The sequence below is a fragment of the Erpetoichthys calabaricus genome, chromosome 13 (genome assembly GCF_900747795.2).
Source record: "Erpetoichthys calabaricus chromosome 13, fErpCal1.3, whole genome shotgun sequence".
Lineage (NCBI taxonomy): Eukaryota > Metazoa > Chordata > Cladistia > Polypteriformes > Polypteridae > Erpetoichthys > Erpetoichthys calabaricus.
In genome coordinates this window covers 54,056,610-54,071,116 of record NC_041406.2, presented here as the reverse complement: position 1 = coordinate 54,071,116, position 14,507 = coordinate 54,056,610, and the positions used below count along the sequence as shown (strand labels likewise).

General features: G+C 39.0%; 1 protein-coding gene across 1 annotated transcript in view; it reads right to left on the bottom strand.

The window, feature by feature from the left end:
- The window catches only part of si:ch73-345f18.3 (uncharacterized), a 38,997-nt gene extending 36,795 nt beyond the window's left edge, over positions 1-2,202 (bottom strand). Inside the window, exon 1 of the mRNA XM_028818289.2 lies at positions 2,028-2,202. Coding sequence (XP_028674122.1) covers positions 2,028-2,102 — 75 coding nt within the window. The 5' untranslated portion in view covers positions 2,103-2,202. The remainder of the gene's footprint in view (positions 1-2,027) is intronic.
- Positions 2,203-14,507: the final 12,305 nt, after the last annotated feature.

The window sequence follows — 14,507 nt, the reverse complement described above, 5'->3', positions numbered from 1 at the left end:
TTCTCCTTGGAATGATTAACTTTTTTCATTAGTTTGCAGGGTGCGAATAAGCTTACAGGGACATGCGGTCAGGGGAGGCATCATGAAAAGTAAAAAAACCTAATAATAATAACATAAAATCAATTTGTCCACTGGTCTGTGCTATAAATGTTTTCTGTATGATTCCAATAATTTTGATAATTTTTATAGTCAAAATCTCTGAATTTGCGCATTTCCTGATCAAATACATGGGAGAAACGCGAGGTGCGGCAGCGACTAGCCTTACCTCACCTTGGACTGCTCTCTCCCCCAAACACAGGGTTGATGCCTGCAATTGGTGCATACCTATTGCTTCTCTCTGTATGTCACCAATATAATGTTTGCACACACGTTTATTACACACCACAGTCTGGCTATTATCTTTAATGAATGTGTGCGACATATTTAGTCTTGCTGATCGGACATAAAACCGCAGTGAAAAGGCTCAAGGTGAGGCAGACAGTACCGCATCGCACAGAAGGGGGCGCATGTGAGCCCAACAGGTGCTCGTTGCTGCTGTTCTTCTACACAGAGGCTCCGAGCGCCAATAAGTTAGCGATATCAGAAAGTCAAGTGCCCTGCAATGGTCCGTTTATTTTTTACTTTTTGTTCAGACTACCTGCCAAAATGGAAGATTTTTAAAACTAAAGGAAAATAAATGGGACTTTTACAAGAAAGTGACGAAGATTTTCGTGGAGAAGGATAGGGGCATGGACGTCTTTTACAAATAAAAGGTAAGACCATAAACGATTTTCAATTTTATAAAAAATGGGATCAGACTAAGAAAAAAAACAATCCAATATTTAAAATCTAAATTTTACCTTAAATAAAATATTCCTTTGTTGGTTATCCTTTTGTTGAACAGTCCGTTTTAAAATTGATTAAAGCACCCGACTTAAAAACACCTAAATAGGTCAAAATTGAAATCCGTTTTTTGGTACACCACTCCGTACGAGTATGAATTGTGGAACTGCAAAGGCAAATTCAGAACTCGTGGAGGGTGCAGAGCAAATGTGCTCTTGCCACTATAAAAGTAATGTTTTTTCTTAGCCAGATATGTACCTTATATGTGTGTGTCAAGAATGCTGACGAGATATGAAACATAACTAGTAGTCAATGTGCATGCTGCCAAATGATTAGTGAATAAGCTACTATTTTGGGTTCATATACTTCTGAATGTCACTCTGCAGGAGTTCGTGCCTCACCAGCAATGTACCTCACCGCACGTCACTGTAAGCCTACTGCAGGAAAGTTTCCGCAAGGCACGATTAAGTCTACATCGTCCGACTCTTTCGCATGCACTTGCATTCACTCGTAGCAGGTTAAGATCAGAGTCTCCGCCTAACTTCATACGCACGTATGTTTATGAAACTGGTGTAGCCATAAAACCTCATGGCATTGTGACGTTTCCCAGGTAAACAGTTCTTCAGATCCATATTAAAGCCGTGAAAATTCAACTAGGAATTTTAAGCACATGCCCATTGCTAGTTGAATGCATGACCCAAATCTGTTTTAACTTTCCAAAAAAACAAAGACTCCGTTCATTAAACAGGTTAACGTTATAGTAGGCTACTAGTTTTATGCAAACTGATTTAAAGTACTCAAGTTAAGTATATCTTAAGGGTGAGATTTTAAAGTTTCGATTCAACCCAGAAATCTAACACGTTTTCAAATAAAAATCACAGACTATTTAACAACGCGTCAGCCAAAAGTAAAGTCTGCTTTTCTGACGGTGACAAAAGAAAAGTGCGCATACAAACTTGATAAGCAGGTACGCCACAAACAAGGAAAGAAAACAAAAAAAAATCTAATCTCGCTGGTGAAAAATAACAGGGCTCTTCTTCGAGTCGGTAAGGGCGCACCCAGGGCAGCGCTTTACACCCACCATGTCTTTTCTACTAAATGACACAAGATAAAACAGAACTGACGGGTACATCTCACCGGACACCTGCAGGGGGAAAAAAAGTTCGCGTCTATCAAAGAAAACTTTGTACGTCTCCATCGCCTACCTCAGCCTGCTCTTCGGATGGGTTGTCGGCGTCCCCAGTACGCACACACGAGCAGCAGCTAATGAGGCAAGACATGTTTTAAAGTAATCATAAAAGGAAGCTCCCCAAAAATCACCGGGCCGCTCCAGGGCAATTGTTACCTAGTCGAACGCTTCGATGACGTCAGAGTCATGAGACCAATTAAACAAGTTTACAGAGTGCGCGAGTACTCGTAGTTGGGATAAGCGCTCGCTTTCACTGAGGAGTCCGTCGTTTAAAATCTTTTAGCAAATACATGTAACTTCAATATATTCATTTATGTAAATACTTTATTATAAAAATGTAATATCCATTTTTTTTTCAATCAGATCCGGACTTTATCTTGTAATTGCATCAAAGGAGTCTGTAACTACGGGGCAAATTGTCTTTATTGAACATGAACCAGTGATTTCAAGAAATATTTTTTTGTATATAAATATATTGGGATTAGCTAGCCCTTTTGAGCATTGATGATTTTCCACGGCAGACCCTGGTTATTATTATTGTACTGACACCGTTATCCAAAAGTACTTAAAACATTAGGTTACTTTCCTTTTTCCAACTGGATCACAGGCAGGTGAAGTGACGTTCTCATGGTCAAACAGTCTCAGTGGTGGGACTTGTACCCACAGCCTCTCAGGGTCTGAATTCCAAGGTTTTAACAGCTATGCCACATCACCCTTTCCTTTTTCATCCCCAAGGTTTCTCGTTCCTGATTCATATGTGGAAAACATTTTGATTAGAAAATATTCAACAAGGCCATAGTGAATTTGCAGTTACTCGTTTCAGCCCTTATTGTCATGTAGGTGACATTTCTGGAGTTGATGTATTTGTGTTATATCTAAGCACTTCATTTTGTTGTTCAGTTTTGTATTGTGGAGTATTCCCAACATAAAGTCTTAAATATACTGACCTGAAGATAAAGTTTAGACTGTTTGCAACATTCAGTGCCTAATTCTATCAAATAGTATAAAAACAGCCAAAGGGAGGATAGTTGACAGCTATACAGTAGTTAAGTACAGATACTGTATATCTATTACAGTGGTTTACAATCCCATGCAGTCCTAGAGGGCCCCTATGGTGTCAGGTTTTTGTTCCAACCAATTTCATAATCAGGAATCCATTTTAATTCAAAATGATTTTACTGTTAAATAACTGGTTGGCTATTTTCTTCTATTTTTCTGAAGTTATAAAAGAGCAGTAGTATGAGGTTTACATAAAATGTTTTTAGTTGTCTTTTGTTGTTTTCCTATTAATTCACCTCTTTCCTGTGGGGATTGCTCCCATAATTGTGTTCTAATAATATCAAATAACAATTAACAAAGTAGACACCATTACAAACCCCTAAAATCTAATAATAATTACTGTAAATAATAAGTGATTCAAATTTCAAAGGACAGACTTGACACTTTTGAAGCTCCTTCATATTTCTTCACATTCCTTGACCTATATAACTTGATGCATAGAAGATACAGTATTTGTTATAATTATTTGTACATTTGATTATGTTATGTTATTTATAATCTATATATCAAACATGGCATTTTCAATATCAAGAATTCTGAATCTGAAGTCTAATTTTATGTAACTTGCTTCTATCAATAGTTCAATTTTATTTTCATTTTGCTGCAATGACATTTTGTTTTTTCTATGAGCTCCATCATCTTTAGACTTTTTGCTTCACTTGTTGACATGGAAACAATTTCCATAATTTTCTGTAAAGCACTCCTTCAACATCCAGCCTTGATGACTATATCTTCAAATCACCTTGCTAAAAAGATTTTTTGTTTGTTTTTCCTAGTGCTTGAATCTTTGCTTCAGACTTTGTCTCTGAAATTTTGATCACCCTCTTGCTTTGGTGAAGGATCAGTTTTGGATTTTGGTATTGGCCTTGGCCTGTCCTCGATCTCCGCATGTCCTGGTTATAATCACTTTCATTTATTGTCTGTCTCTTTTGGGTCAGAATAATAATTGATTGCTTAAATTAGCCAATTTCTGCAATCTACATGTTTAAAAACTAATATGGAGTACATGAGTTCAGAAAATGGATGGATATTTTTAAATCCAGTTATTTTGGATTACAGGCCGATAGCCAGGCAGAATAAGTGGAAATTAGTGAGCTCTTAAAATATTTTTACAGAATGACACTTTTTCCAGAAAAAGAGGCATGGGTGAATACCAACAAATTCACACTCTTAAACTACTAATCTTGTGAACTGAGTAAGCAGAAGAAAATGGATGATCAGAAATGCAGTTCTTCCTAGCCAAGTAAAAACAACAGCATTTATTTATATAGCATATTTTCATACAAAACTTGCACCTTCATGAGCTTTGCGAATAGGAAAAGAAAAGATTACAATTACAAACATCAATAACACACAGAAATGTTAGAATGCCTACCAGCTGTGAACATAAATTAAATTACAATTGAATTGAGGGAGTTTGTAAGTCACTAATGATTATAATGGGAACAGTCAATATCAAATGTGATAATATTTGCCACAATCAGATGACCAGGGAAGAGAAGAAGACAAAAACTTCAACTGGTGTGGAGGCTGCCCACCCAGCTTCCAACTAGGTATTCTGCATTACTGAAATGCATTAAAAGTTGGCTGTGTATGATGAAATGATTAAGAAGATTAGATGCTATGAGTATATTTCTGGCTTTCAGTGCTCAAAAGCAAAAGTTCTCCTGAGTAATACTTTTATGTTTCACTATCAGCACATCAAGGAAAGTAGTGATTGAAGATCTGAGGTTATGATTAAGAATGTGTGGAGACAGGCATTCTGGAATACAGGAAGGTGCAAGATTGTTCAGAGCCTTATAGACAATCAAGAATATTTTAAAATCAGTCCTAACAGACACAGGCGTTTATATTTCCCCTTTTTATTAATATTCTTGCAGCAGGCTTTTACACATGCTGCAATTGATTTGTATCTTTTCCTGTTAGACCTGATAAGAGTGCATTGCAATAATCCAGTACTGGCTGGACAGAATCTATCAAAAATACCTTCAAGACAGTATATAAAGCTTAGATTTTATAAATAAAGTCATTTTTATTTATACCCAATGTAATATCCTAATTGGTCTTGATGTGAGCATTTACTTGTATCTGCGAGGATGCTGTTAGACCTCTTGTCTGGCTTTTTAGAGCAGCGCCACGGAGCACAAGCAAAGCAGGGACTATGAAGGCATGATATTAAATATTGCTGTCTGTGCACTTTGAAACATACACCTTTAAATAGATGTAAGCTCCATGCATACTAAAATATGTCTGTGTTTTCCATCTGTTATTTTTCTGAGCTTGTTTTTTTATTATAGGGTGACAAGCATCTAAAGCCTGAGCAGGTAGCGTCATGATGCAGGAAGCAACCCTTCAGCACGTCAATATGTAAAAAACTTGAAGTCAGAATTATGACACAGGGGAATAAAGACAATGTACTGGAGTTGCAGTTTTCACACACTGAAACAATTGATAATTATTTATTTATATTCATGAAGAATGTTAATGTTGTAGCACACCTTACAATTACCCTTGTAAATCAGCCTGAAATAAAAATGTATGCTTCATCATGCACTCCTAATTAATTGTGAAAGAAGCACAAAATGAGATTAAAAAGAATTAGGATCCCAGCCAGGGACTCCCTATTTAATTGAAAGTTGTTTATTCAAATAAAGGCATAATTCCTTTAGAATACAGTTCACCGAATCACAGAGTTGTGTTCATCTTGACTGCTATCATTAGAATGATGATTATTTCTTGTGATGGAATTACTCACATAATACAAGGAACATCAAAGAACAAAACTATGTACGTGGAACCTAAATAATAACATAAAGTAACATTAAATACATAATTAGACACATAATAAAAATAATTAACAATATTAACATTAATAATAAAGTATCAAAAATTAATTTAAAGGTAAGCCAGCCCTGATGTAAACATAACACTAAAGGCCCATATACTTCGGTTCCCATGAGTAACCTAGACACATGGAGGCTGATACATATTGGTTAATACTACGTACCACCAGGGACAGATCCCATGTCAATGGACCCCTGGGCCTGATAAGGCATCAGGACCCTCTACCCAATCTCTGCAGCCAGCCAGAACCAAACTACAGACGCACCCAATAAAGACAAGCTATTTAAAAATGTATTTGTAGAACATGACACACAATCTAGTAACTCAGTTATAGGAGCTGCATTGATAGCACATGATGGTTGGTATATTTAATAAAATAAAGAGATTAATGGTGTATTCTGCAGGACACATGCTTGAGGTTTCAGGAGGAGCTCAATTGCAAATTATTTCCATTGGCTGTTTCTCGTATGTTTATGTTTAGTGGATGTTTTATCACCGTATTATGAGTAAAGGCAGGTACCCGCTCATAATGTGTGGCACTCTCAAAGAATCAGTTTGCAGGTGTACAGATTTATAGGATCATTATTGTCACTTATACAGAATACAGTGAAATTCATATTTGCATGTACTAATATACATGTTGCTAATCTCCACTTGTAATTTTATCTACCTTTTTTTTTTGTTCTTTATTTCACCTTATACAATTTCTTGTATTAGGAATTTGTTAGTTTTCACATATCCCTTGGGGTCAGAGCGCAGGGTCAGCCATTGTACAGCGCCCCTGGAGCAATTATTGGTTAAGGGCCTTGCTCAAGGGCCCAGCAGAATAGGATCTCTTTTGACAGTGACGGGGATTCAAACCAGCAACCTTCTGGATACCAGCACAGATCCTTAGCCTCAGAGCCACCAGTCCGCCCCATTATCTCAAAACTTGTATCTTCTTTACTTGAATAATTTCAGAACATATTTGTCATAAATGATTACAAGCAAATTACAGGTAAATTATGAGTAGAAGGGGTATTACTGATGCAGTTTCACATGTTGGAGTGGCAGTCATATATTATTTTGTCTCATGAAGTTTTTATAGCCTAATAGCTACAGTAGGAGAAATGAATATCTAAGACCTTGTTACTTATTACTTCATTCACTCTGGATATAAAGACAAAGAATAGAAATTTAAAAGTAAAGTGGTATTTATTAAAATAGCAATAGAATAAAATATAATAGAAAATATAAATAGATAGCAAGGTCTGGATGTATATATGTAGTCTTAGAAAGCTGGACTAAAAATTAGCAACAGTGTCAAAAGAGTTTATTGTCCTGTGTGGTTTTAAGAGTCAGCAGTGAGATGACGAATGAATTGTGTCCTCCAACATTCAGAAAGAATAGTATCTCTGTCTTTCATGTCACTGTTTGGGCTCTCAGGCAGCCATTATTTACAGTATGTTAAAAATTCATGTGGGGTTCTGCACCTCATTATGTTGTAAGCAGATGATTACTTGCTATCTAGCTATTCTGGTGATAGAAAGGTCTGCCTAAAAGCTTTGATCCTAGTACTTTATCCATACAATTCCTTGCTGTCTACCATTCTTTTACCATTAAGTTGTAAATTGTTTAATCAAGAAAGGAAATCAAGAAAGAATGCACAGATGTAGGTTGGGAGCATGTGCTGATAGTGCATTGCAGATGTAGTTAGGTAATAAATTACTGGTCAGTGTGCACTTAGATAGTAGTAGTTAACTAATAAATCCCTGGTTACTCTGCACTTAGATTGATGTAATTATGTTATAAATTACTGGTCATTGTGCTCTTAGCAAAAAAAAAAAAAAAAAAGAATGCAGATGCAGTTAGGTCAAATGCTTTCAACAGTCATTTATAGTTCATTGCAGTTTATTTGGACAATATATTGTAATTGAGGTGGATTCCAACTCGTTTGTAATATAGTGTCTATAATTCTAAAATACAGTTTCATCCCTTCAGGATTTACTATACACATTCTTGCCTTTTAAAAGAAAAAAATAATAATTTTTATATAACTGATTTTGTTCTACGCATATATATTTTTTAAATTCATATGGGTTTCTCTGTTATTTTGTAACCTGATAACCAAGTTCAGGGAAGTCAGTCATGGCTCATTCTGGTAGCACTGGGCACAACTCATAAAACAACCTACTCTTAGATACCAATCTTATTGCTTAACTATTTTAACACCTTTGATTTCTTACTTAATTTGCAAAAAGAGCAATTAAAGATAAACTAATTTTTAAATAAAGAGCAAATGAAACAAGGGTTTTCATGTTGCTCTAAAAATAATTTGACCACAAAAATGGCACTTATGGGATCTGGCAAAAGCTATTTGCTTATAAAGGAATACGCTACCCAAAAATGCCATTTTTTTATATGTTATTTAATCCTGTGTGGTGGCATTGTGCGCCACCCACACCTGCTCAAAGTGCTCCATTCTGCAGTCACCTGGGGTACTGGAGGAAACGAGGAGGACTTGGAAACCTTAGAATCGACCATGCTAATTGTATCAACTGTGCCCAGAGGAGGGTGTGCAATCAGCTGGCCTAGGTCATTCTGACTTTCATGATACAGAAACTGATTACCAGCAGATCTAACTACAGTATTTGATTTGCTCATTTCTGTCTTCTGACCATAGCCCTCAAAAGGTTTACTTTTCTCCTATGGCCCATCGTAGAAGTTTTTTTTATTTTCCTCTCCTCCATGTCAGCTGGTCAAACATTCACATTCAGGAATCACGAACTCCATCTACATCCTAAATCAACTGAAACAGCTATGGACTGTTTTATTTGCTTTTGTATCTTTTCATTAACTTTAATAATGTCAATCTGTTTCTACTCAATAGGTTATCATGTACATATGCCTAGGTAAAATGTAGATATATATACTGTATATATATTTTTTACACATATTAATTAGACTTGGATGTTCCATTGTCAACCTTAATGTATAAATATTTTAATTACAAAACCCTTTTCTGATAAGAGTGAAGGTTTTTTTGCACTATAGTGGTTATATTTTGCTTAACAATACATGGTTGATTTTGTATTTGCTATGCTTAACATTTATTAGGAATTATCATAGTATTTAATGATAATCCAAGTAAATGTGGTATATCTTTGTTTTTGTTGATTAATCTGTGGAAAGCACCTTTAAGTGTATGATTATTATGCTATGTAATTTGTAATGCGGGCTGAGAAAAAAAATGTAATCTCATGTTTTCATGCACAACAAGACAAAAAACGTTTATTAAATAATGGAACCCAGTGGTGACCAGTGCTGTGCAATAGCAAAGAATGTGAAAAACATCCCAATGCATGCATATTGCATATTTTGAGTATACAAATCAATAATGGATATATGGAATATGCGAGGTATGTGAGAATTTTTATTTTTTCCCCATGGATGTTTTTAACATAGTTTGATGTCAGACTAAACGGGTCACCATTATGTTCCATTATATCATAAACTGTTTTCACTCACTCTGCATGAAAACACGAGTTCAAACATTTTTCTCGGCCATCACTTCAAATTACATTGGGTAAATAATATAATAAAAATATTTTTGGGTGGAGTGTTCTCTGTGGTGGGCTGGCACCCTGCCCAGGGTTTGTTTCCTGCCTTGCACCCTGTGTTGACTGGGATTGGCTCCAGCAGACTCCCGTGACCCTGTAGTTAGGATATAACGGGCTGGATAATGGATGGATGCGAGTATTCCTTTATGGATAAGAATTTGCCCGTTTCAGATTTCTCCATAACACACTTTTCTTAACTTAGATGGAAATATGTCACTTCTCAATTTCTCTGTCAAAATGAATAAATGAACAACCTTTCTTACATATTTGAACTCACCTGAACAAGTAACTCATCATTTATATAAACCTGGTTATTTTATTCAGGGTTGCAATGAGCAAGTCTGTTCTAGCAGCATTAGAACATTAGACTAGGGGGGCTCCGCCCCCTGCTCGCTTCGCTCGCCAGCCCCTGGTGTTGGGTAAGCCGAAATACATTGATGTAAGTATGAGATATATTGGAGTGTAAAGGTGTAGATGACGAACAAAAGAAGTAAAGAACCCATAGCATGGCACATTAGAAACATATTTTGGAATATTTCAGTTGTGGTCTTTCGTTTTGAACCCGTGCCTGCTTTGCCTCCGCAGTTTCAGATGCGTGTTGTAGCCGTCCATGTTCATTGTATTTGTCCATGCTGGCTCGCTTTTGTAGCTCTGTTAGTCGAGCTGTTTGGTTTTGGAGCCGAGACAGTTTTGCCTCCGCGGTTTCAGACGCGCGTTGTAGGCGCCTACGTATCCATGCGGGCTCGTTTTTGTAGCTCCGTCAGAGGTTCATTCGTTGATAGATTGCGTCATCTGGATCTAACACGAAGATATGTGCATATTTGCGTTCGTGATGTGGTTCAGGGTGCACTGTTCCAATCCGATGTAATATTTGTCCACATACGCGAAAGCAGTATGGGCCATTGCCAGCTGGTGGCCAGATATTTACCCCGGTAGATGCAAAAGCAAATGAACTATCCATATTACTAATGCAGTCCATAATGCCTGCTTTGCAGATGCGCGTTGTAGGCGCCTACGTTCATTGATTTTATCTAGGCAGGCTCGTTTTTGTATCTCCGTCAGTTGTGGTGTTCCATTTTGAACCCGTGCCTGCCTTGCTTCCGCAGTTTCAGATGCGCGTTGTAGGCGTCTATGTTCATTGTATTTGTCCGTGCGGGCTCGCTTTTGTAGCTCCGTTAGTTGAGCTATTTGGTTTTGGAGCCGAGACAAGTTTTGCTTCCGCGGTTTCAGAAGCGCGTTGTAGGCGCCTATGTATCCATGCGGGCCCGTTTTTGTAGCTCCGTTAGTTGAGCTGGATCGTTTTGGAGCCGTGACCGTGACTCCATTAGTTATCCGTTGTCTACCGTTAGTAATATGGATAATTGCACTTACTGTTATTACGGAGCGTTTTCTGTGGTTGTACTGTTAATAATGCATCACTGTAATGTGATCCACATATGCTTAGTTATATGTTGTTTACTGTTAGTAATATGGATAATTGCACGTACTGTTAAAATTACTTATTTCCGTTAGTTGAGCTCTTTTGTTTCTGAGCCGTGGCTCCTTCGCTTGCGGTGTATAGGCGCATGCGCCCTCCGTACTATGTCGGGTTTGACTATGCTGTGTTTTGTGGACATTTTGAACCCGTGCCTGCTTTGCTTCCGCAGTTTCAGATGCGCGTTGTAGCCGTCCATGTTCATTGTATTTGTCCATGCTGGCTCGCTTTTGTAGCTCTGTTAGTCGAGCTGTTTGGTTTTGGAGCCGAGACAGCTTTGCTTCCGCGGTTTCAGACGCGTGTTGTAGGCGCCTACGTATCCATGCGGGCTCGTTTTTGTAGCTCCGTCAGAGGTTCATTCGTTGATAGATTGCGTCATCTGGATCTAACACAAAGATATGTACATATTTGCGTTCGTGATGTGGTTCAGGGTGCACTGTTCCAATCCGATGTAATATTTGTCCACATACGCGAAAGCAGTATGGGCCATTGCCAGCTGGTGGCCAGATATTTACCCCGGTAGATGCAAAAGCAAATGAACTATTCATATTACTAATGCAGTCCATAATGCCTGCTTTGCAGATGCGCGTTGTAGGCGTCTATGTTCGTTGTATTTGTCCATGCGGGCTCGCTTTTGTAGCTCCGTTAGTCGAGCTATTTGGTTTTGGAGCTGAGACAGTTTTGCTTCCGCGGTTTCAGAAGCACGTTGTAGGCGCCTATGTATCCATGTGGGCCCGTTTTTGTAGCTCCGTTAGTTGAGCTGGATCGTTTTGGAGCCGTGACCGTGACTCCATTAGTTATCCGTTGTCTACCGTTAGTAATATGGATAATTGCACTTACTGTTAATACGGAGCGTTTTCTGTGATTGTACTGTTAATAATGCATCACTGTAATGTGATCCACATATGCTTAGTTATACGTTGTTTACTGTTAGTAATATGGATAATTGCACGTACTGTTAAAATTACTTATTTCCGTTAGTTGAGCTCTTTTGTTTCTGAGCCGTGGCTCCTTCGCTTGCGGTGTATAGGCGCATGCGCCCTCCGTACTATGTCGGGTTTGACTATGCTGTGTTTTGTGGACGTTTTGAACCTGTGCCTGCTTTGCTTCCGCAGTTTCAGATGCGCGTTGTAGCCGTCCATGTTCATTGTATTTGTCCATGCTGGCTCGCTTTTGTAGCTCTGTTAGTTGAGCTGTTTGGTTTTGGAGCCGAGACAGTTTTGCTTCCGCGGTTTCAGACGCGCGTTGTAGGCGCCTTTGTATCCATGCGGGCTCGTTTTAGTAGCTCTGTCAGAGGTTCATTCGTTGATAGATTGCGTCATCTGGATCTAACACGAAGATATGTGCATATTTGCGTTCGTGATGTGGTTCAGGGTGCACTGTTCCAATCCGATGTAATATTTGTCCACATACGCGAAAGCAGTATGGGCCATTGCCAGCTGGTGGCCAGATATTTACCCCGGTAGATGCAAAAGCAAATGAACTATCCATATTACTAATGCAGTCCATAATGCCTGCTTTGCAGATGCGCGTTGTAGGCGCCTGCGTTCATTGATTTTATCTAGGCGGGCTCGTTTTTGTATCTCCGTCAGTTGTGGTGTTCCGTTTTGAACCCGTGCCTGCCTTGCTTCCGCAGTTTCAGATGCGCGTTGTAGGCGTCTATGTTCATTGTATTTGTCCATGCGGGCTCGCTTTTGTAGCTCCGTTAGTCGAGCTATTTGGTTTTGGAGCTGAGACAGTTTTGCTTCCGCGGTTTCAGAAGCACGTTGTAGGCGCCTATGTATCCATGCGGGCCCATTTTTGTAGCTCCGTTAGTTGAGCTGGATCGTTTTGGAGCCGTGACCGTGACTCCATTAGTTATCCGTTGTCTACCGTTAGTAATATGGATAATTGCACTTACTGTTAATACGGAGCATTTTCTGTGGTTGTACTGTTAATAATGCATCACTGTAATGTGATCCACATATGCTTAGTTATACGTTGTTTACTGTTAGTAATATGGATAATTGCACGTACTGTTAAAATTACTTATTTCCGTTAGTTGAGCTCTTTTGTTTCTGAGCCGTGGCTCCTTCGCTTGCGGTGTATAGGCGCATGTCGGGTTTGACTATGCTGTGTTTTGTGGACGTTTGGGGCCTCCGTAGTTTCTCTGGTTTGACTGTGGGACGGGATGCCGAAGCCTCTTCTGTTTGTGTTTTCTGTGAGTACTTATAATATTGTCTTACTGTAATGTGATTCACATATGCTGTGGAGTCCGTATCTTTGGGGCTTCTGTACTAGCTTGGGTTTTTGCTTGCGGTGCTTTCGAAGCATGTTGTAGGCGCCTGCACCTTCCGTACTATGTCGGGTTTGACTATGCTGTGTAGTGTGGACGTGTGTCAGTCGAGCTCTTTCTTTTTGGAGCCGTGCCTGCTTTGCTTGCGGCATTTCAGTCACGCGTTGTAGGTGCCTGCGTTCATTGATTCTATCCAGGCGGGCTCGTGGTTTACCATTCTCGGTTAGCCGGTGTTTTCTGTGGTTGTACTGTCAATATTGTATTACTGTAATGTGATTCACATATGTTGTGGAGTCCGGATCTGTGGGGTTCCTGTACTATCTCGTGTTTATGCTTGCGGTGTGTTAGAAGCGCGTGGACCATGCTGTGTAGTGTGGACGTTTAGTTCAGAAGAGCGTTGTAGGCGCCTGCGACTTTCGTACTTTCCCGCGCCTTCCGTACTATCTTTGTGGACCTGTGGGGCCTCCGTAGCCTCTTCTGTTTGACTCTGGGGTGCAGCGCAAAATCCTCTTTTTTGTGTGGCTGTGTCGTTAGTCGTTAGCTATGGGCGCGTTGTTGCTTCATTTCTTATTCACGTTAGTTGAGCTCTTTCGTTTTTGAGCCGTGACTCCTTCGTTCGCGGTGGATCAGACTTCGCTTGCGGTTTATGAGACGCGCGCTGTAGGTGCCTGCGCACTGTCTCCTGGTCCCATCGCCGTGTACCTGCGTCCGTGCCTTCCGGTTTACCATTCTCAGTTAGTAATATGGATAATTCTAAAAGTTTAGACAAGGACGAGGCATTCAGACCAAGCTTGTTTGTTCCATGCACTTAGTTCTTTTAAAATAATATGAAGTTTAGTTTTGAAGGTCCCTAAAGTCCTACTGTCTGCCACAGTACTTGGTAACTTATTCCATGTACTTATGGTTCTCTGTGACAAGATAAACTTCCTAATGTTTGAACAACATTTACTCTTAAGAAGTTTCCATCTATACCCCATGTTCTTGTTGAACTCATTTTAAAGTAACAATCTTGATCCACTGTACTAATTCCTTTAATAATTTTAAACATTTCAATCATGTCACCTCTTAATCTCCTTTTGTTTGAACTGAAAAGGCTCAGTTGTTTTAATGTTTCCTCATGACTCCTCCCCTGAATCCTGGAATCATAGTTGCTCTTCTCCGGACTTTTTCTAGCACTTCTATGTCTCTTCTGTAGCCTGGAGACTAAGAATATACATCGTACTCCAGGTGAGGTCTAAACAATGT